We start from the raw sequence: 22,817 nt of genomic DNA on the forward strand, positions 1-22,817 counted from the left end.
AATTTGCTCACTCAGGCCTCCAGAAATAGGTATGTTGGTTGAATAGGCTTATATATGTATTTTCCCCTGTGTGAATTTAGTGATACAGGTAGAACTGATAGGCAGCAAAAATGGTTATGTATACACAGGCAGTGATATTTGTGTTTCCACCAGGTCACTATGACAAGTGTGTCTTTGCCCTTCGGGAAGAGAACAAAAGTGACATGAACACTGTATTGAACTACATCTTCTCCCACGCCCAGGTCACCAAGAAGAATCTGCTTGTAACAATGCTTATTGTAAGTTCGGCTCTTGGGGTCCTAGGAATTCATTTTATCTTGTATGTGAATGTTTAGCACTGGTGAGAGATGCGAGATTGACAGCCATGAGCCTCAGAGACTGTGGTCCTAATCATGGACCACAGAACAGGCAGCAACGGCACAGAGATTGCCAGGGTTCCCTGGTGGTATGTCTCACCTCTGACTCAGAGGGCACTTGGAGAGCCTTGGTCGGTTCAGTTTCCATTCTTGGTTTTCTGCTGAGAATGCTGATGAAATCTCAGCAAGGCCCAGTGGTATTCATGACTTTTGTTGGTGCACTAGAAACTGAGAGAGCTCCTACTGCTCCTTGTGCTGACTTCTAGGCCCTCCTGATTGCCATTTATATTTTTCCCTTTGCACCTCAGCCTTCCGGGAGGTGTGCAGAGTCCTAACACTGTGCCAGTCTGTGCTGCTCACCCCAGAGCTGCACATTGCAAATATAAACAAAGAGAAACCCTGCAGTATAACAAAAGACAGGCGACTTCTTGTGGAAACAGGCTGTCAGCATTCAAATACAGTCTTCCCATGACCTATCCCTGCTAACCAGGATGTGGATGTGATAGTGACCTGACATCAGCCAGTCCAAACGATGGTCCCCAGAGGTCTTGGTTACTCTGTGGTTATGAACCACTTTATAATCTCATTGGTTCAGCAGCTGATGCACTCTTAAGTCTCTCTGTGGTTGTGATATCAGAGAGACTCATTGTTATCTGCAGTGCTGCTCTCTGACCAGCTGCACCCTTTGCATTCTCTGTAGGGCTCAGCTAGATTCTTTAGTGCCTTGCAGTCATGCTGGAGGAACTTGGGCCATGTCCCTTTGGAGTTTCATGTTTTGTGCAAATGTCTGATAAGTATTTTACACTTGGTGCTTGCTTTTGTAAGCTGCAGATCCCATCCTGGAAGTTGCCTTCTCCTAAATGTACAAAATAGATGATGCCTGGGAAGCTCCCATGGCTGGATGGGTCCAGAGAACCCTCTGCTGGGTATTTCACTGCAGGAGTCCTACCGTTTGGCTGGCTGTCCAGCCTACCAGAGACCAGAAGAGTTTCAGTTCACAGGTTGGCCTTTTCCCCCTCAATATTCAGACCTGCAAATTAACAACTCGACAGAAAAACCAGGGAACATGTGATTGTGTCCGAGGCTTTATTCCTGAGCCTCCGTGGCTTCCAGCTTTCCACCAATGCGAGAAACCTAACAGTTTTAGCCTCTCTCAAAAGGTGAAAAGCCCTTGAAAAGTCCCTCCCCCCAGTATCTAAATACACCCCCTCTGACATTAAGAAAAAATTTCAGTGGCAAATAAATATTTTGCTAAAGCAGCGTGTGCTAGCTTTTCTTGAGGTAGGCAGAGTTAGATACCACATGATTTTAAGCATGACCCTGACTTGAAGCCTTGCTTTCTAAGAAGCTAATTATAGAGCCACTTTTCTTTCTTTCTTTTTTTGGGTAAAGACAAAACAATTTTCTGCCGCGAAATAGATCCAAAGCACTCAAAAAATCAAAAACAAAAAAACCTTCCTAGGAGCAGCAAAAAGGTAATGTTTGTCCCAGACTGGCTGAGCTTTTTAAATCCTAATTTGTAAGATATAAGGGACCCAGCATTCTTCTCTCTTTCTCTCCCTCATTCTCTTTTTTTCTTCCCCCCCTTTTGCGGTGTGATTGTAAGTAACGCTTGCCTTAAGAATCTCATTATTTGAACACGGAGCCATATTTCCTCTGAGAATTCTGGAGTAGCTTTGAGCTGGGGCTGTTCATTTCTCAAGTAATCATGCTGGCGTGATGGAGAGAGAAAATGGCAGCTGTTCGCAGCTCAGGCCTTCAATTTTCTTCAGAGTCCAGTCACTCAAGTGTGTAATTACACGGGGGTGCCGGGGAGGCGTTAGGCCTTGTCAAAGAACTGGTTTGAGGCTTTGCTCACTGCCTTTGCCAATCAGCGCAGGCAGAAGCCAATGGAACACCGGCTAGCTGCTTTATTTCTGTTGTTGTCATCCTGATTATTTCTTACTAGAATGGGACTGAAACTTTTTTTGTTTCTCTCTGCCTCTCCCCCCTGCAAAAGCCAAATCTTAAAGGCAGAGTCATGCTTGTGTCTTCACACTGACTGGAAAAATCTTTTCTGAGTGAGCCAGCAGGCCACAGTGGGAAATAGGAAAGGCTCAGCTAACCTTCTTACTGTATGTTATTCTTTTACTTTCTCTCCTGTTTTGTTTCTTCTCTCCCTATGTTCACCCCAGTTCGATGCAGGAAGCCCAGCTACTTTGCAGGGTTAAAGCACAGACCTAGAAAATACGTTGTAGGGAGCAGTCCTGCCCTTGGCAGAAGAAGACTGAGTTCATATCACATTTGTGTATATAGCTTTGAAGCATCTGAGGTCTCACAAACATGAATCCCTCCCCTCAGGCGAATGCAGGGGTGTAGGGAAATACAATAGCAAGTGGAGAACTGAGGCTTAGGAAGTTTAAGTGACTTGCCTAAGGTCTCAACAATGTCTATGGCAGAGTTGGGTCCAGAACTGATTTCTGGCACGTAAGTCCAGCACCTTAACTATCAGACCAGTCCTCCTCTCACCTATCTTGTGCTACCCACCTGAGTCACACCTCTTGGCACACACAATGCTGGTAAAGGTTGCCATGCTATTTATATGGGGTTGTTAAGTTTGTCCTCCAAGGGCAAGCTTCATGTCAGGATAGTCTGGTGCTTGTGTTGCTGTTATTGATGTATCCCTAGGAATCCATTATTAACAAGGGCTATGAGGATGATGTTAGTAATAGTGTTGTTATGCAGCCATCATTCACGCTTTTAGCTAGCAGCTGTTTAGAGCAGAATGGGGAACTCCTTCATCTTTCATGCATTTTTTGCAATGTAGCATGGCTGGACATTACCCATTCATATTCTTTTCTCACCTGCCTCTTTGTATGTGGACCACTGATCCCAACCAGCTGGACTTGGAACAGCTCCTCTGCATGTCATAGGTCTTGTGGTCCAAGTGGAGATCTAGGAGTGGTAGATGCCTGGGTGTTTGAACAGGGACACATGAGTTTTTTGTTCTCCTTCTACCACACAGCTCCAGAAATGTGTGACAACTGTACAGTCTCATCAGAAGCCATTTTTTTGTTTTTAGAGCAAACAGGTCAAGGTGCCTGGTATATATATTTTTAAATAATATGCAGAAGATTCTTAAAATATTCTCTTTCTGTGGATTGACTTGCAAATCTTGAACAAATATGGTTACGGGGATTCTTGTGCTGCTCATAATTGTAACATTTGCTTGGACCACGTGATCCCAAACCCTGTTAGGGAGAGACAATAGTCAACAAGCCAGTAGCTTAGATGGCTGAAAGTGATGTGACTTTTGATCTGTTCCTTCGCTGTAGGGCCCTAGAAAGGGCATAAAGCTGGAGGAGGGGACTGAAAACCATTTAAAAACTCATTAGGTTTGGAGTTGGGATGTGGCACCAACTGTTATTTATTAGTGTATTGATGAGGTTTGTATGGCTTTTATTTTATTTTCCCCAGGAGGCTTATGCAAAAGGTTAACCTACTATGGAAAGAGTTTTCTGCTTGGCTTTATGCTTCTTAGACCCTAATAGATCTTTTTGGTCTACATGTGCTTGAAAACCCTTAAAACGTCTTTAATGCACTGTCTGATGTCACAGAATACCCAATTCATCTCTCATTTATCTCCCATCATTTATGTTATGCATGAATAGTGTGGTGGTTCTGCCTAAAAGAAGCATTTTAGAGGTGCGCACAGAGGGGTACAAACTTGGCGGCACTGTCCTGCAAATTCCTGATACTGTGGGAGGACTGTGGAGTCATTCATGAGAGTAAGGAACTACTGGAAGCCAGCTCTTGCAGGGTAGCGCCTTGTTTATTTAGAGAAGACAACAAAAGTCTGTTTTTCAATATTTTTCAATTATTGAAGCCAAAAAGATACTGAAATTCTAACACGCTTTTCACCATTAATGCCATTCAGTTTCCTTGTGCATTTCAGTCAGTTTGGACAATGAAATAAACTAGTTGGTTTTGCCTCTGCTTCTAGTCAGTACAGCTTGGCTTGTTGTCTTTATGTTTGACGAATGTACAGATACGTTCTCACTGGAATTAAAAAAATTATCACAGAATAATTTTTGTTAATTAGGAGTTAACATGAAGACTGCTTATCCCATATTTTGGGTCTAGATTAATCAGGATGAATGTTTCTCAAGGATTCTGTTTGAAAATTGGTAGCTTTGGGAAGCAGTTTTTCTGACTGTCTCTAGATATTGTTGCTTATATTAAAGAGGCACATCACCTTTATAGATGAATAAAAATGCAAAGGCTTTGTCCTAAGACCGTGTTAATGTGGCCCCAATTCTGAAAGACGACTTTGTGGAGCCAAAAGAGTTCACAAAGAGCTGATTGCAAGGCTGGGGCTGACCTTAGGCTTCTGACCGAACAGGGAATGTGGATGGGGCATCGATGGGGGCAGGTGGAGAGGTGAGAGGGAAATGGGACAAATGGGAATATCAACTTTTTTATGAGAAGAAATCAGGTAACTTATTTTGTTACTATTTTTTAATGGCGGAGGTGGGGGTAGGAATTGGAAACTTGACTGATTTTATTTTTAATGTGATAAGCACTGGGAAATCCCAGAAGAGGGTTTTAGGGCTAAGAAACTGGGGTTTGAATATGAGTTTGGGGTAGAGGAAAGTCACTTGGTGCATAGGAAAAGGAGGGGCTGTGGTAGCCATGTTGGGAAGCATAATGGAAATGCTTAGCGGCGCTGTAAGGTATGAGCAACAATTTCAGCAGGAGGACCTCAGCTGTCAAACTCTTCCTCTGATCTTTCAGAGCCCAAGTTCTCTGCTCTTCAGCACACTGTCCACAGGTTATTTTGTTCTGGTCAGATATTCTCTGAACTCTGCGAGAGATGTCCTGAATAAGAGCTGAGGTTGGGTAACAGGAGAAAAGGGTTGTGCCGTGCTTCATTGGCTCATGAGTGCCTACACCTCTGCTGCTGGGATGCCACAGTAAAGGATGCAAATGAATGATAAAAGGATTGGTGCTACCCATCGCTTCCTTGACCCTCTTTGCTTTCCAGTGCAGCTCATGATCTTTATTTAAGTGTTGGGCAGAGCTCCGGAGCCTCATCAGCACATCTATCAGCATTTCACTTTGATGTTCCTTTTGGGGGGTCTTTGCTTTAAACATTTCTCCCTTCTCTGTAGGACCAACTGTGTGGCCGAGACCCCACCTTGACAGACGAGTTAATTAATATTCTGACTGAGTTGACCCAGCTGAGCAAGACGACCAATGCTAAAGTGGCGCTGCGGGCACGTCAGGTAAGCGCAGCCCTGTAGGCATCCTGCTACGAGGAGACCCAGTCCAAGCTGGCAAGATCAAAATGGGCTCCTTCGCTGTCTTAATAATCACTTTCATAAAGCCCAGGTTGTTTGATGTGGATTTTTATCTCTTAAGTAAACATGAAAAGCTTAGTATTTTTGAGCAACCCATTAACATCAGAGATAATTCACCAGTGAGTTGTTAACAAGTGTTGTGGTGGATTCTCCATCTCTGGAAATTTTAATTCAAGATTTGGGGTTTTTCTAAAGTTTAGGTCCTAGCTAAACCAAGAATGAATCCAGGGAAGCCCTCTGGCATGCAATAGACAGGAAGTCAGACTAGATGATCACATCCCTAGTCGACAAATGCTATAATGCCAAGAATTTGCTGCCTATGATGCCTGAACAACCCTACAGTAAACAACCAGTGCTTGCAGTCTGTGTTTGAACAGCAAATGAGTGAATGTGTAGCCTGGAACAAGACATTTAGAGGAGAAACAGCTGTCTCTCTCCAGGGCTGAAGGGATTATTGTAAATAGTGGTTTAAAAGAAGAAAAAAAAAACCTAATAGGAAAAAAATCTTGCAGGGTCCTTTCTGCAATTCAAGTGTTGATGATAGTTTGAATCCCATATATGTACACCTGGGTGCATATCTTTCAGTGTCCTATCTAGTAGTTTGTCTCTAGTTATAAAGGAGTGGAAGGGTATAATTGCCTCTCAATAATGCTGACCCTCAAAGTCTAGTTAGCTTCTCTCCCTCTACAGTTCCCATTTCCATTCTAAAAGTCTTCAGCAGGGAAGCTGGCAGTTTGGGGAGCTCTCCTTTTATTTCAGCGCACGAGCGTTGAAAATGAACGGGGTGTTTGAAGCTGTTCAGTGACCTTCTGTTTGCTGTGGAATTGTATCTGTGTCCTTGAACCATTCAGAGTTATTGAACCTCTCAGCAGCACGCTGGGGAGGCTGCTGCCATCCTGGTGGATATCTTTATGCTGCTCTTGCACTCTATTTTCCTTTGCAAGCTGCTGCCCCTTCCTCCCATCCTCTCTTAGGCGCTCAGCATTTAGTACCTGGCATGAGTGGCTCTTGCTTGCTTTGCTCTGAAGCTGTGAAAGGCTTGGCTCCGTTGTAGGCCTCTCCACAGCTGCTGCCTGCCAGCTCTGCTTTCCAATTAACAGCTGGTCGGGCAATCCCCTGGACTTGCAGCTTTGCAGTGCTAAATCACATGCACTGATAAAACTGGATTGAAGCTGTTCTCTTTCTGTGTGGGGAAGAGCCAGGAATACAAATCACGGAGATACACAAACGAGACTGGTTTCTGTGGCATCTTCCATGTGCTGCAGTGCCTAGGGCTCACATGCAGAGCGAACATTAGTGTCTGGTAGAGGAGCTTGGCAATTATGGATGAGCGAGTCTTCCTGGCCTTTCACTATGTACTAATAATGGCCAAATATAACTGATATGTGTGCCCTCTGACACTCACACTCTGCATCTGCTTTCTTACCAGGTTCTCATTGCTTCCCATTTGCCGTCATACGAGCTGCGTCACAACCAGGTGGAGTCCATCTTCCTGTCAGCCATTGACATGTACGGACACCAGTTCTGCATTGAGAACCTGCAGGTATCTACAGAGTTGTCTTCCCTGCTTCCCTCTTACTAAGCTCAATGGTACCAGTTTTGTCTGAAATCTTGCTTTAGGTTCCACAGACTTGTTGTGGCTTTTAAATACCTCAATTCAGATTCCTACTTCGTGATGCTTTAATACGCTGATGTCAGTAGAGGTCTTTTATTAGACACTTGCTATGCTGCCATATTGCTTAGCTTTTTCTTCAGTGCATACGGTCCAGGCTTGCCCACCTGGAGTGGATTCTGACTGTTAGAATAAGGTGCTTTGCAGATACTCAGTGCTCCAGTTAATTGTGGCTGTGTGTTTGTATTTAAAGCACTTGCTTTCTTTGATAGCATCATTCAGTTTTCAGATTTTCCTTTTGGTTTTAAATGGTTTGAGTTCTGAATGGAAATGCTTGACAAAATTAGACTACTCTAAGACAGGTCCAGTTTAAACCAGGTGAAGCTGTGAAGGGGAACGTTCTGAGTCCTGAGACATCAGCTATGTACTGTCCGACTCGACCTTTTGGCAGGTGTGGAGAAGCTTTGGCTGGACTCTGAGCTTATCCTATCCTAGCCCTAAATAGAGTAAATGCTGTCATGTATCTACTTTTTCTTAAGTTACCTAATAAAAGTGCTGTCCTTTACAAGTCGGTACTGTTTCCAATTTGTACTCAGGTCATTGTTTCAGTCCGAGCCTCAATTTTTTTGCCTCATAACCGTGAAGGATTAATCACCACACACGTTAAATTGATCGATGTCTTCCTATAAATGTAGGCTGTGACTTAAAGCGTTTGGGCTGTCTTCTGCAGCAGTAAATTGACATAGAACTTGTAAGCTCTTTACAGTGTCAAGACTGTTGTTTTGCTGTGTGTGGGTCCAACGGCTGGTACAGGGGTCCCTGAGGCCTCTTAAATGCTGCCATAGTGAAAAAACTAATACAGAGAAAGTAGAGCTGGCCAGGAAATGGAAACAATGCGTGTGCCCAAAAAATATTTTGTGGAAACTTTTTATTCAACCCTTGTAGCAAGTTGATTCAAATGTTCTTCTCTATGATCTCTTCCAGAAACTCATTCTGTCTGAGACATCCATCTTTGATGTGCTACCAAATTTCTTCTATCACAGTAACCAGGTGGTGAGAATGGCAGCTCTGGAGGTATGTTTCTTTCCACTTAAAAGCAAACTTTTTCTTTTGGTGGTTTCCCACCCCACTTTTTTGTCTCTGTCAGTGCTTTGGAAAGCCTTTTCTTGCTTAGCAAAAAAAAAAAGTTTTACTATAGATAAGTCTGGCATCCAGTTATCCAAATATCTGTACCAGTGATTCTAAACCAGGGTACTGGGGCACCTGAAGTGCTGCCAGATCCCTTGAAAGGGGTGAGAAGATAGGTGAGGTGTGAGGAGATGAGCAGTTAAGCCAGGCTTATTTCTGCCTGGATGATCCTTCACTTCTGTATAAGAAGGTAGGCACTGAGATATGTCAATTAGCTTTTGAAATTGGTTGCCACTCAATTCACAAAAGTTATGGAGGGTGCCTCACCCAGTGAGGGGCACCTTGAGACTGAAAAGGTTGAGGACCACTAGTCAGTATGGTGGAAGGGAAGCTTGGATCAAAACCTGGAGTCTGGTATTTAGTGTCATATGGTTTGAACCACTGTAGAAAGCCATGTGCAGTGTTTGAATCGCAGCAAGTTGCCTGAGCCGTTCCTGTCTTTTGGCTTAAATGGAGATGAGGTAGTTTCCTCTCTCCTTCATTACATACCACTTGTATTAGTGCTCATGCTTCAGGGTACAAACTAGTTACAAGCTGGGGTCAGGAAGACATTTCCAGGCTTGTGGAAATACCATTTCAAATGTAAGTGGACTGAAAGATATGCTGTGTAGGCCACTGACAGAGATGTTCCTTGCGGTAGGCTCTCAGGTAATGAATGGTACTTTGATACTCTTCTAGTTTAAATTAGAAGAGTAGTCCAGAAAATATTAATTTTGTGGCATTCATTTTATTTTTTTTTAATTTTTAATCTTTTCTAATGCATCATTTCTATTCTCCTGCTTCCCTGTCACAGTTCAATTGATGAGGAATTTCTTTTTAAACCAGGTGTATGTTCGAAGAGCATACATTGCTTATGAGTTGAACAGTGTCCAGCATCGGCAGCTAAAGGACAACACCTGTGTGGTGGAGTTCCAGTTCATGTTACCCACCTCCCATCCAAACAGGTCAGAGCCAAAATGCAAACATCTTTTGGAGTCAGGGGCCAATTCCCATTTCATCTGGGGGAATCCTGGAATGGAACTCAGTGAATGAGTGGAGGTAGAGAAGAAAATATATATAAGTTAGCCTTAAGAAAGACAGACAAGTTAATCAAGATAAACTCGGTATTACTCAAGTTGTTCACCTAATTCTCTTAAATCTAAAGAACCTCTTGGCTATTTTCAGAATATCCTGTGTCTAGTTTCTCTGATTCACTTGCATTCACTAGTATCTAATTTTCAGTTTTCTCAAGTGAGAGGTCAGTTCAGTTAGTAACTTCACCTCCATAGATTCACTCCAGCTTAAAACTTGAGCCTTTCAAAAACTACAGTTCAAGGGCGAATTTTGGAGTAAAAAAATGATTTGGTGTTTTTAAAAAAAATCACGTTCTTTTTAGCTACCCCTGATTGAAGGCTGTTTCTTTGGAGGGGCCCATGTGCTTTCAGACTTGGATGTCTTTGACAAATTAAACGTGGTGTAAAGGATTTCAATAGGACTTGCAGTGCTCTGTTCAGAGAGTCTTAACATGTTCAGATGAGATCTTAGCAAATTTAAATGTGTGGGGTATCTGTTAGTATTGTTCTTCATGGCTTTTGAATATTAAACATGAACTTCCAACCAAAAGCTCAATGATTTGCCATTCCCCTGTTATCTGAAACAGGGGTCACAGCTCCCCACATACACTAATGACATCAAAATGTCCCTTGATTGACAGAACTTCTTCGGCTTCCCTCAGGCCACACAGATAATTAATGTGGTTTTTCACTTACATTAGGGATCTTGAAGTAGACACCAGGCAAGGACATTCTGAAACAGGTCTGCACTGAATTCTTACCCTGCCCAAAGAAAGCGAGAGAGTAACTAGAGCCCAGGGATGCGATGAATCCCTTTAGCCACTGGATGCCACTGTTGATCTGTGCAAGGTTGACAGAGTTGTATCAGCGGTCTTGAGGAAAGTGCTGTTTTCCTTCTTTGTCTCCAAATATCCTCTCCCTTATTTACTCCTTTTATTTTTTGGTGGGGTTGGGCAGTGGGGTCCCGTCTCGCTCCATTGAGAATCCATCAGTATATTTTTTTAAAAATGGTTTTCAGCATCTGGTTTGCTGGAAAAGAATGAGTGTCCTCAACAAGCGGCACAAATGGGCCACGCATTGGTCTCATCTGTTTCCTTCAGTGCTAGAATATTTGTAAATAATTGCATACTATTTTTAGTGCTCTGGTATAATGCTCTCTACCTCCCCATTCTTTCTCCATTTCCTGCCTTCCTATTTGCTTCACCGTTGCTTTACTGCAGCTTGTAGCTTTGGGTTGTTTGGCTTGCCTGTGCTGATCACTGTCTTAGGACTGTTGTGCCAGCTTCATCAGGCAAGGTCACAGAGAAAATGAGAAACCTCTTGCCCAAAGGAAAGCTGCTTTGTCCAGAAATCTCCTCTCCCTGTCAGATCCACAAAATGACATCTAGAAGCCCAGTTCCATTTTCTGATCATCAGCATCTCCTCACCGGGGGCTGTATGTAAACACCTCACACCCCATCTGTGGGCCTGGGCAAGCTGATACAGAGCCAAAGTTTCTGCGGGCATAAGCAAGTGTAACTCCATTGGTTTCAGCACAATTTCACTTACATATGTTTGTGATGAATTTGCCCCACAATAATTTCTAATTATTTCTAATAATGTCAGCAAAAACTGACATTGAGTTGTGCAACTGTCAGATGGCCCGTAGAATAAATCATGCAAGGAAATGGGAAATTAGGAAGCTGAAATAATGTGGAAGAAGTTGGTGCACTTAACCACACATACACACCTGAAGTTGAGCAGAGGACTAGAAGAAATAGCATGGCTGACTTCTATTGCTGGCTGTGACATTGGCTCACTATGAGTCCTGTAAGCAAGTCTCTTATCCCCTCTGCATCCTTGCTCTCCATCTGCCATACTTTTTCCTTTTGTAAGAAGTGCTTGTTATCAATCTAAAATTTTACTCTGGAAAGGATAAAAACGCAGCTTTTCAGTTGATCTGTGTTTAGCTTAACCCAGCAACCCACAACCACCCTGCAGAACATTTCAGGTAATCTTGTTAGTCTCTGCAGTATGGCCTGAAGCTCCGCAACTCTAGATTCAAACCCAGGGGGTAGAAGCACATTACAAAGACAGGGTCCTTCAGTGGGAGTTAGGGTTGGCTGGATGCTGCAGCAAGGTTTTCAGGAATGCATGGTTGGATGTTTGATGGTTGCGTCCCTTTGTGTTGGCTTCCCAGGGTTAAATTTTAATGAGCCCAAAGAAAATTGGAAAATGGTGGGTTGTTTGTGCTTGACAAAATCAAATTCCGATTTCTCCCACCTGGGTATTTATGCCAGTCATATTTGTGCCATCATGTAATCAGGACAGAAACAATCGTGTGATACCTACCTGGTCTGACCAATTGCTCTGTAAAGTACCCTCTGTAAAGTACATAAGATATTTGGAAGTGCATGGCTCCCAATTAAGACTTATTTAAAAAAAAGGCAAAAAACATCAATTCTGAATGCTGACTAAGATGAAGGAAATCTTCCTGGTTCCTGGATATTCTCCGAGCAGGAGAGAACATTAGTGATTGGAGACTGATTTGGTTAGACTAACTGAGAACTGATCCTGGGGCCTCAGACAGTTGTGTCCTCTTGAGAATCTCTGCTGATACTGATTGCCAGGATAGTTCTTCAAGAGCAAAACCCCTTAAGACTGAACCTATAAAGGGCTTTGTACGTCAAAACCCATCTCTTTCTATTGACCCATTGGAAGCCAGACAAGAAGTACCATGTAGCAAGGCCACAGCTTTTGGTGCCAAATGGAGTTCCTGAATGGCCTCCAAGTCCAGTGCACTGCAGTACTCCAATCTGCAGGACCTGATACAGGCATTTAATAGCTACCTTCCTCAGGTGGAGGCTGTCAAAAGCAGGTGCTTATATGCTGAGCCCACCATGTGAGGATGGCCTCTGCCTGTTTCTGCCACCCAGGGGAAGGAGCAGACAGACTTAAGAAATAAATGAACCCAGTCCTTAAACTTAGAGTTCTTCCTTAAATTATTCTGCAATAGCAGGAATCCTTTGGCACACTGAATAGTGATTTACAGAGTTCTTTTTCTTTCATGAGAATTGCAAGCCAGACAGAAGTCTCTTAAAAGCCCTTTCTTAGGTGTTCTGCTGGAAATGCACATGAAGCCATACTAGTTCAGATTCCCTCTCCTTCTTTAGCATTTGCAGAGAGATGCTGGTTTTGTGGGCCAGCCCTTCCTTCACCATATCCATCTTCAGTGTTTTTCCCCACTATTTTTTTGCCTCTCAGCTTTGTAACATCCTCGTCTGTCTTGTTTAAATCCCAAAACATTTTAGCTTGTTCCTCCTTAATCTTTTCCCATAGATAGGATGTTTGTGGTTCTGGTTTGTCACGTTTTTCTAATCATAGTGGTCAGAGAATGTGTCAGCCAGCATGAGATCTCTAAAGACTCCATTTCACCTCATTGTCTTGAGGAGCCCAGTGTTCACAGCCGTACTTGGCAAGAAGGAAAATCAGTGCTTGCTTTACTCTCACCCTTCCAGTTATGATGGACTTATTTTCTCCACACTGGTATTTAATTTGTACCAGAATTGAGTGAACCATAGCTGACCTCCTATGGCTATCTTAGGAACAGTATCCATCCTCTTCACATCACAGAGCAGAACGCTTTCCTGCACTCAGTTCTTCTTTTCCAGCTCTTATCTTGGTTGAAATATGTGACTACTTGCCAAGTGTCATTGCTTCGCTCTGTTTTAATTCCACATGGGGACTTGATCTGAATTGCACGCCAGCTTTCAACACTTGATCCAAGGACCACGTAATTGGCATAATGCAAAGGGCAGGATCACCAGAAAAGATGCACATTAGGGTTTCAGCACAGAAGCTGACTTGAACCGCTAGACTGACACCCTGCGACCCTGCCAGACTCCTCCTGTGGATGTCAATCCAGCCTTTTGTGTGTTTTTGTTCTGAGTGCTGCTTCTTAGTCATGACAGAGACTGCAGAGTAACTTGAATAAAAGCTCAGGGAAATGCTTCTCTGGCAGAGGCTTCTAGAGCTTTGAAGGACACATGCCGCGCTGAAAGCTTTTGTGAATGTAATGAACACACCCACTCCCCCTACCCCCATCACTCCTGTCTCCAAGGCCAAATTCATTTCTCCTGCTCATCCTGTCTGCATTGTCTGTCACCATCACAACTTCTGCTGCCTTGATTCGTTTTGAGGCTGACCAGCATCAGCATTGGGTCGTGCTTTGCTTGTATGAGACAAGTAAAGTAAGCGTTCTGTGATTCTCCTTCCTCTGCTGATCCCCTTTCTAGGAGTGGCCATCCTGCAAGCATTCCCCTGGGTAGTGCTGTTTCAGAGAGAATTTGAGCCCATCTTTTTTTCCAAAGGCTCCAGCAGTTCTCTAAAAAGCTTTTTCCTCCTGTAACCCTGTTAACTGCATCTTTTATATCAACCCCTAAGAGGGCAATGTTTCTCATTTGGCAGTAGTGAAAGCTTCTTTGCAGCAGGTGGAATTAATATTTCCAAACATGCTGTTTTTAGCATTGGTATTACAGCAGCACCCACAGCCTTTCCTCTAAATCAGAAACCCTTTCTGCATGAGCATGAATTGTGACAGCCACTGATATATAAAGGGTATTATAATGTAGACCGATAAGACACACTGGCAATAACAAACATCCAAGAGGAGTGAAATGTCAAAAGCTACAAGCTTGATAGCTGTTCTGTGATTCCCCAGATTTTTCCCCATTTCCCCCAGCCACACGATTCAGCTGTTATTGACCCACATTTCCTTCCTGTTCATCCTGCCCTCCAGAATGGGAACAGAACCGCTGCTGGCAGATGAGGTGGGTCCTGGGTATGTAGTTCTCCACCCCTCCCAATGTCTCCTTTCTCACAGCTGTTGTGGCCGTGACTGGATGTAATGTCCTCACTTTTTCATTTTGGTGTGGGTACAAGTTATTACCCTGTCCCCAGTAAAAAGCTCTTGGCCTCACGTAGGCAGACTGAGCCATAAAGGTTTAGGGAAAATGAGATATAACCTAACCTCTCCTGCCCACGGCCATTCCACTGCCATCTCAGGTGGAAGTGAGTTTCTGGTCTTCCAAGGTGGTATATTTTCTGGCTCATCACTGAAGGTTAACAAGGACTATTTCTTCTAAGGCACTGGGAGATGGTGGGCTATTTAGGTGGTTGGTCCTGTCCACTGCAGTGGACATAGGAGACTCTGATGGAGACTGTATACCCAAACTTTAGAAAGTTGGGGGACCCATGTGCTCTGAGATTGAATCAGTGAACACACTTCATAGAGAGCCACATTCCCCCTTGCTGGCCCGCTTAGGGGAAAGCTAAGATTACAGGAGGGACAGGGAACTGAGAATGTCCTTATTTTTTTGTGTTAGGCAGTGAAATCAGTATAAAAGACCCCACAAGCAGGCTGTTGTGGTCAGAGACCATTCAAATGTTAGGGTAGTTGAACGGAGCCAAGCTCTGTATTCCACAGATGATGGCCTATGTTAAACAGCTCATTTGTCAGTCCCCTGATTTGCATTAAATGTTTCTCTTATTACTTGTATGCATGGATCTTTACATGTACAAGCATACACATGCCACTGAGGTCATCGTTAGACATCTGGCTTTTCAGGACAGGGTGAGTGTACGTATGTGTGACCCAGCCTACACCTAAACACATCTGTAAAAGCTTTGCATAAATGCCTCTTTGTCCAAATTCATCCTTCAAGGCTGCAGCCCGCTGTCACTTCCTGTTTGACTTCAGAGAACAGAATTTAGGCCTAATCATTAGATGTGTTTGCATTTCCGAGGCACCTGATGGGAATCTTAGTAAATCTCCATGCTTATGTGTGCATCTGATTTCTGCCTTTTTGTACCCTATCAGACATGTGACACCTTCACTCAGGTTTCTAACTATGCTAATTTCCAGACTTTGAATGGGGCATGATTTTTTCCTCAGCTCAGCTGTGCTCAGGTGCATCACCTATTACAGTCGTCTTGGGCACTTTTGTCAGTCTTCTCTTTAGTCACCTAGCAGACGTAGAGAGCCAAACCATTCTGAACAGAGGAGGGGCTGAGTCACGTGCTGCTTTTCACAATGGGGCTGTCTGCCTGGAAATGCCAGAGTCCAGGTTCTCCTAGGGTGCTGTCTATGCGGCCCTTTCCTGCATCCTTTTTAGCGCGTTTGCTTCATACATTTATGGTGACCTGCTTGTAAGACATCAACATCTGACAAAAAAATGGACACCTTTCTGCGAGCTGAAGCTGCTGAAATGACTTCTTGTAGGAGACATTTGATTCCTGGTGTTGAAGCAGTTGCAGGGTTTTTTTAGCAGCCTGGTTACACAAGTGCAGAACTCTTAGTGTATCATTAAATTGCCTGAAGTCCCCTCCTTGTTGTGGGAGACTAGCTGGTATCGGGAGGGAAGAGGGGAAAATGATTCCAGGACACCTGTAAATCCCTGTAGTTTCATGCTGCGGGCTTAATGTTAATTAGACAGCAGGCAGCAGTCATGTGTTGCAGCTCCCTTGGCTTGTCTGCTTTGGAAAAGGCAGAATCTTCCAACAGAGCAGAGACGGGGCTATTGAAGAGGCAGGAAACTGAATGGAACAATGATAATTTTATGCAAATGAGACTTCAGGACCGGGTTCAGTGTGGCCGAATTGCAAGGGACCAGAGGGAAGGGGGGAGGAGGGGATCAATCAAAATAGATGGTTCAAGGCATGTTTTGCAGCCCTCTATTTGGGTTCTTCCGCAGAAATGAGGAACATAAGAGGAATGCCACTAGTCACAGCCAGTAGAATTGCTGTTGCTCCTGCGGTACTGCTGTTAATAACTACAAGTGGGTTATTCAGCCGACCTCTGCTGATTCTGCTGTGCTGCCTGATTTCAAAAGCTTTGCCCTGTGCTGGCACTCAATCACAGCTTGATATAACCAGTGGTGCTTTGCATGCATTGCCATCATATTCATAGGGGAACTCTCCTGAAAAAGAGAGAGGAAAACAGAAGCAAATTCAAATTCAGCTGGGAGGCACGGGAAAGGGCTGAGGGACCTGCGTTTGCATGGGGAAGCAGGGGAGGAGGAATCTTAATGCTGGAACATGTGGTGTACAGCTGCCTGCTTCAGTATTCTGATTTGTGCCCCGACAGATCCTCTTCTCCAGGCATGGAGAAAGTTGATTTAAAAAGCAATCATTTGGGAGGCGGGTGGAGTGGTGTGGACAGAGCCCAGGTGGAGTTTGGTGGACCTGTATGGAGACATCTATTGAGAGCACACTTCATGGGCGGCAAGCTGTGAATTTATTTAGCCTCGCAGGGCTCCGATATTGTTTCCTTTACCAGGGCCTCAGCCATATCGCAGGTAGCATTGCAGCTGGTGTTTCGGAGGCTAAAGTTCAACCTGCTGCAATTTCTAGGCACCCCAGGGTATAAGGCCAGCAAGTGGAATGCACAGCACTTTTCACACCACTGATTATTCTGACAGGACCAAAACTTGACCCCGTGGTGTGTTTGAAATGGTGCATGCTCCAATTCCTGATGGGGGAAAAAGCCTCAGGAGTATTGTACTATGCGTACACCAGAAAAGAAAAGGAAATCCACCCCAAAATTTTAAGATAACTGCCCATAGCATAGCTTTAAGCTTCTGTGTTTTCAGTTTCATTTGACTTGGGCCGTGCAGTTAAAACTTCAGTGCTGAACGAGAATGGTTCACTGTGACGGCAAGTAAAGTACAACCTGAAGGTCATTCATCCTTTCCTCTGTCACCGGATCCTCTCTTCTCTTCTGTGAGACTCCTGCTGCAGTCTCCTGGGCCGGGTGCTGGGGATTGAGAGCCATTCGTAGAGCAAGGCAGCAGCATGCTCCGTATGAGAGAAAAATGGACATGCATCTTGTTGTTTCTAAGCAAGCAGTTTCTCCATCCGCTTCCTGTAGGACTCAGAAGCCTTCTAGGGACCAACAGGGAACCAGGTGCACTAGATGTACAGGCATCCTGTTGCCTTTAGAATGGCTTTCACTTAAGTCGACAGTACACAGGTTTCCCACCGTTTGCCAACCAAAATAAAATGTATGGTGCTCCAGAAAGGGATGCCAGGCTGTAGTTCTGACGGCAGCTTCTGCAGCACTGCCTTCTTCCCCATTGACTAGAGGCAATGAAACGTGGCATCCTACTTAACAGGTAAGGTCTGGGGTTGATTTGTGGTGGTACCCTGTGTGGTTTAAGTCAAGTTGTCCAGTTACAGGACAGGCCATACCTTGAAGTGAATGTTCCTCTCCCATAACAGAGCAGATCCATGAGCAGATCCACATTTAGGGTGTGTATGTGGCACTTCAGAGCTAGGAAAAGCACAGGGTTCCACACACCATGACACAATGTCCAGTAGCAGCCCAGGGCCCTCCCAGAGCAAATAAAATTAAGTAAAGAAGACTCGTCCAGCATGAAGAGTCTTGACACATGATCCCCCTAAGCCTGACGGTTAATCTGTTCTCATTCCCTAATCTGTTCTCATTCCCTAATCTGTTCTCATTGTAGGGGGAGGGAGGGTGGGCTTGAAGCCTTTGTGTCTATGTGCTTTTTTCAGCTGTGTCTTTAGTATTTTGGATGCCAGGTGTTGGCTATTTCTGCAGCTTGCATGCAGTCGTGCACCACCCCATGCTTTGCTGCATGCATCTGGCTGAGGTATACCCTTCAGCTTGCTGCAAGGGAATGGGCTCCCTTTACTGTTCTGCACATCGTGAAGTCTTGCCTTGCCTACAAAAACCAGTCAGCTGGGCTGGCATGTCCTGCCAACAGGACCTCTGAAGGTTTCCAGAATACCGAGGTTCAGGTGTGCTTGTTGGGTTTGGGTGCTTTAGGCCTGTGTGCAGAAAATGTCAAGTGTGCTACTGTGTGTTTGTGTTATCTCTGCTCCCTCAGCTTCCCATGCTGCCTTCACTTCCTGTACTCTTTCAGGAACTAGCATGGGGGCTTCTGCTTAAAGTAGAAATTTGGCCATCAGGACTCGGGGTGCTTTCCTAGACCTGTTGCAGGCTAGCCGTGTGACCCGGTCATTGAATGTCTTTGTGCTTCCGTTCGCTCTTCCGTCAAATGGGGGTGTCTGTTGCCGCCACGTGGTGTGGTTTGTGCGTCTTGCTTCAGGCTTGCAGCGTCTGCACAGTGCTTGGAGGTGGTCTGATGCAACGTGCTAGAAACATGGGGAACATCATAAACACGCGGCTTGCTGGTGGCGTGGTGTTGTGTGCATCTAGAAGTGGGGAAGTACATCACGAGGTGTTCATTTGCTCAGCAGCCCCTGCCGGCTGGGCCAAGTGATGAATGCCTTCTTTGAGGAGGAATCCCACCGGTGCTTTCTTGATTGTGCGACCATTTTGGGTTCATTGAATGTACACTTGTTGCTGGGCTGCATACTGGCTCAAATATCAGTTCGTTGATTATGGCTTTCACTAACCAATCTGTAACTAACTGTGGTTGTTTGATTACAGAGGGAACATCCCCACGCTCAACAGGTATGGTACTTGTGCTCTTTTAAAGTTTGAAAAGAAAGCTAGACTAGATGGAAATAGCATAATGCTTAACATTTTAACCTGTCTTGTGTTTGGAAATCTTGTCCTTACTTTGGACACCTTGAACTGTAACTCTGCTTCTTCTCCTGACCCTGACCCACCCCGCCTCGCATTTTTTTAAAAACATGTTTTCAGCTTGCCTTTGCCTTGGTAAAGGCAACTTTGCATGCAGCAGGCTTTAAAGCTAAATTTGCCAAGCGCTCAGTTTACCTGCAGTGCCATGAACTTTGTAGCAGAAAATGCGTTTCCCCCACTCATTTCCTTGGATCTTGACTGTTAGCTGCTGACTCTCCACTTGGGTGTGTCACAGTGAAATAGGCATCTAATTCTAGGAGAACCAAGGGCACGAGGTGTAACATCAGGAGTATTTGGTGCTGGTCTCTGCAAACAGCTCAGTATTTGGTGATGTGGGTTCTTTTGCACCCCTTCCCTAGAGAAACGTTCATCTGCAACAGCTGACAGCATGTTTTGTTGTGTTTTCAGCACTTACCATCCCTGCCACCCCCTGTGCTCCCCCATTTCTCAATCCCCAAATGTTTGTGGTTTTGAATAATGTACGAACCATGTCTGCAGGCACCTGTCATGGTCCTGGTGGTAGGGAATGCACATGAAGATGCATGAACGGAAAGACTTTGCTGTTTCAAAGCTAAATGCCTCCCATTTATTGCTGCTTACAAACATGTCAAGGGAAAAATAGCATAAGCAGGTTTGAAAGCCTTATGATTCCTGATCAGAGATTAGCTGCAAAATCCCAGAGTGGCTTCGAATATGGAGCAAGCTATTAAGATTGCTGATACTTTATACTTTTTCTCGTTGCGCTCAGGACAGTTCCTGCCATGATGTCTTTATTAGGTCTTCTGCATTAAAAAAAATAATAATCCTAAAACTGAATATGAGGCACAGTGGGTAAATACACCTTTGAATATATTGGTCCTGATCCCATGTGGTCCATAGGAGTTCTACCCATTGCAATATTGGGCACTTGACTTCTTCCTGCTGTGCAGCTGGTGGGGGGCCCTGATCCAGCAAAGCACGTGCTTGGCTTTAATGGGACAACTCGCATGTTGTAAAGTAAGCCTGTGCCTACTGCTGAATTTAGACCCCACTTCAGCTCATTGCCAGATGCCCTCTGCTGTGGCACAGGTGTGGAGGCAGAGGCTTAATTCAGCAAATACCTTTCTAAATACTTGGGCACGTGGAACGGTGCTAGTCAACCCTTCCCCGGTCAGAGATATGACTTGTTAGTGTGTGTCTTCGGAGCCAATGCATAACCACCCTTTATGATGCCATTTGCAGAGGTGAGGGGGTCTTTGCAATCTCAGTCCCTCTGTGATTTAAGATTATTTGGTAGCAGATTGTTTTGGGAGGATCAACAGTTCACATGAAAACATGCCCACAAGTTGATTGTAGAGGATGGCCAGCTAGTTAGAGGATGCTCTGTATTCGTAGCACCAGGGGTTTTGTCTACCAGCCTTTGTTTCAAACTGGCAAGTACTGACAAAAGATTAAATGTTTTATGTAAGTTATTATTGCTCCTATGCTGAGAGGAACACCTGGCCCAATCCCACGTCCATTGGGGTATTTGGGAGGTCTGACACTGTGTCAAATATGTGCAGGATCAAGCCCTTAGAAAGTGGACGTGTTGATGTTTCAATTAAGATGCACAGTCCTCCTTCAGGATGCAAAAGCCTCTTTTGTAGTGCCTTCCTCTTATTTCATCCACGTCTGCCCTGGGTTTCATGAAAATAAGAAATTGGTCCATCCTTGTAGGCGATATCACTACTCGAAGGGTTGTTTCACTACTTGCATATCAAGCGCTTGGTGATAATGATAATCATTAGCAGCTGTATCTGACAATCTCTTTTTTCATTGTGGAGTTTTCCTTCTGGTTCACTGTCCCCTTTCCTTCTGTAGCCAGAGTTTTGGATTACTTAGCAGATCCCCAAAATATAAGGGAGGAAGTTGTAGTTTTCTCAAGGTTTTGATCAAATTTAAATGGAAAATTGAATCAGTTGGTGACTGAATTAAGTGGAAGGCACTGCAATGAGGTACTGCTCTTATTTTGAACATATGAAACCAGATATGATCAGGTACAGAAGTCTGTGTCCCATGGCAGCATTATAACAAGTTTTTGGCTCCATTATATCTTATAAGGGAGCTAGCAATCAAGTAAGATGCAGGATGGACGTGTTTGTAAATCACAAAATGCTTTGAAGGATGGAAGAAAGAAGTCTTGCTGAAGCTAAGAGAGCACAGCAAGTGCAAAATTGTAAGGCTTTTTTTTTTTAAGGTAGAATAAGTATAATTCAATATATTTTGAACATGTTTTGTAAAGATTTACTAAACCTTTCAAGTGCCAAAATCTCGAATTACTCTTATCTACCTGAATACTCCATCTATTATGCATAGCATCGGTGCAGGGAAAAAATGCCGTCAGCATTTCAGAGTCATAATTCACTTCTAATCTCAGGACTTTTCCCTCTTAAGAAATACTTTTTTTTAAAGGGGAATAATGCTATTTTTTAACTCCTTGGCTCTTGCTGAGCATTCCAGGAATGTCCAGGTAAGGATTACCAGATTCATTTCAATGTTTCAGTGATGTAGAGGACTTAAGAAGGTAGCCCAGTAGGCGTATCACAGCAGTGGTGAAACAGTTAATCGGGCCACATTAAACTAAAGTTTGGGCTGTTATAACTTGCTTCATTTTCATACCATTAAATCAAAAACCAGACTCTTGACATCCCTTCCACTAACAGCGATCTCATTTGACTTGCCATTTAGAATGTCCTTCTCTTCCAACCTCAACCACTATGGGATGGTCCATGTGGCCAGCGTGAGTGATGTACTACTGGACAACTCATTCACCCCGCCCTGCCAGCGGATGGGTGGGATGGTCTCCTTCCGGACGTTTGACGATTTTGTCAGGTTGGTAGGTTCGGGACGAGTGGGGTTACTGCGCATGCATGCGTGCGTAGGGTAATGTACAATGGGTGATCAGATGCAGCCAGACAAAATCCTTGCCTGGTTTTAAAACCAAACTTGAAAGCTTCATAGAGGTTCTAGCATGGCTTGCAAAGACAAAGTTCTAGGATGCTACACACAGCTTATAGGCAACCATATAAACTGCATCTTTTCTTTAACATTTCAAAGGTCCCAAGTATTTTAACTTTTCAGTGGACCTTACCTCTCAACAGCTGTGTACGTGGATGGGAATATCTGCAGCTTTTGATTTTTCTGGGCTTATGCAAAAGATTGCAGAGCCTGCAATGATCCGGGGTGGGGGCCTGCAGCTCTCTGTCCTGTCTCGGGGGTTATGGTGGGTTTTATGGAAGAGTCAGTCTCTGTTTATAGGGATGGTTGTGCTGTCATTTTGTCTAGTTTTTCATGATGCCATTATGAGATGTCAGAGGAGAGGAAAGACAAAGAAAAAAGCCAAACTCTGTCTGAGGCAAGAACAGGAGAAGCCATTCACAATGTTATGAGTGAAATGTCAGGTGAAATTTAACATAACGCCAGAGTAAATCGCACCAGAGATGGTGCATCTTTTGTTTAAATGCATCCGTTGTCTGCCTCTTTATGTATCCTGATGCATTACCCCGCAAAGAGAGGGGCGATTACATTGGAATATCAGGGCTCATGTCCTAAGCCTTTCACTGCTACCTCAAGAATGACAATATATATGGACACTAGAAACTAATATATTAAAAATGCATACTGGATACTCTTTTACTTCCT

General features: G+C 44.1%; 1 protein-coding gene across 6 annotated transcripts in view; it reads left to right on the forward strand.

Annotated features, from left to right (window-relative positions):
* ACACA (acetyl-CoA carboxylase alpha) overlaps positions 1-22,817 on the forward strand; it is a 177,965-nt gene that overhangs the window by 60,442 nt on the left and 94,706 nt on the right. For 4 of the 6 annotated variants that reach the window (XM_019545631.1, XM_019545635.1, XM_019545633.1 and 1 more), the window contains 7 exons: positions 154-278; positions 5,507-5,620; positions 7,125-7,238; positions 8,292-8,381; positions 9,321-9,439; positions 19,002-19,025; positions 21,864-22,007. In XM_019545631.1, coding sequence (XP_019401176.1) covers positions 154-278; positions 5,507-5,620; positions 7,125-7,238; positions 8,292-8,381; positions 9,321-9,439; positions 19,002-19,025; positions 21,864-22,007 — 730 coding nt within the window. The remainder of the gene's footprint in view (positions 1-153; positions 279-5,506; positions 5,621-7,124; positions 7,239-8,291; positions 8,382-9,320; positions 9,440-19,001; positions 19,026-21,863; positions 22,008-22,817) is intronic. The other 2 variants (XM_019545634.1, XM_019545636.1) reach the window with 1 other exon arrangement.

Source organism: Crocodylus porosus, unplaced genomic scaffold, assembly GCF_001723895.1.
Source record: "Crocodylus porosus isolate Cpor-Errol unplaced genomic scaffold, CroPor_comp1, whole genome shotgun sequence".
Taxonomy (NCBI): domain Eukaryota; kingdom Metazoa; phylum Chordata; order Crocodylia; family Crocodylidae; genus Crocodylus; species Crocodylus porosus.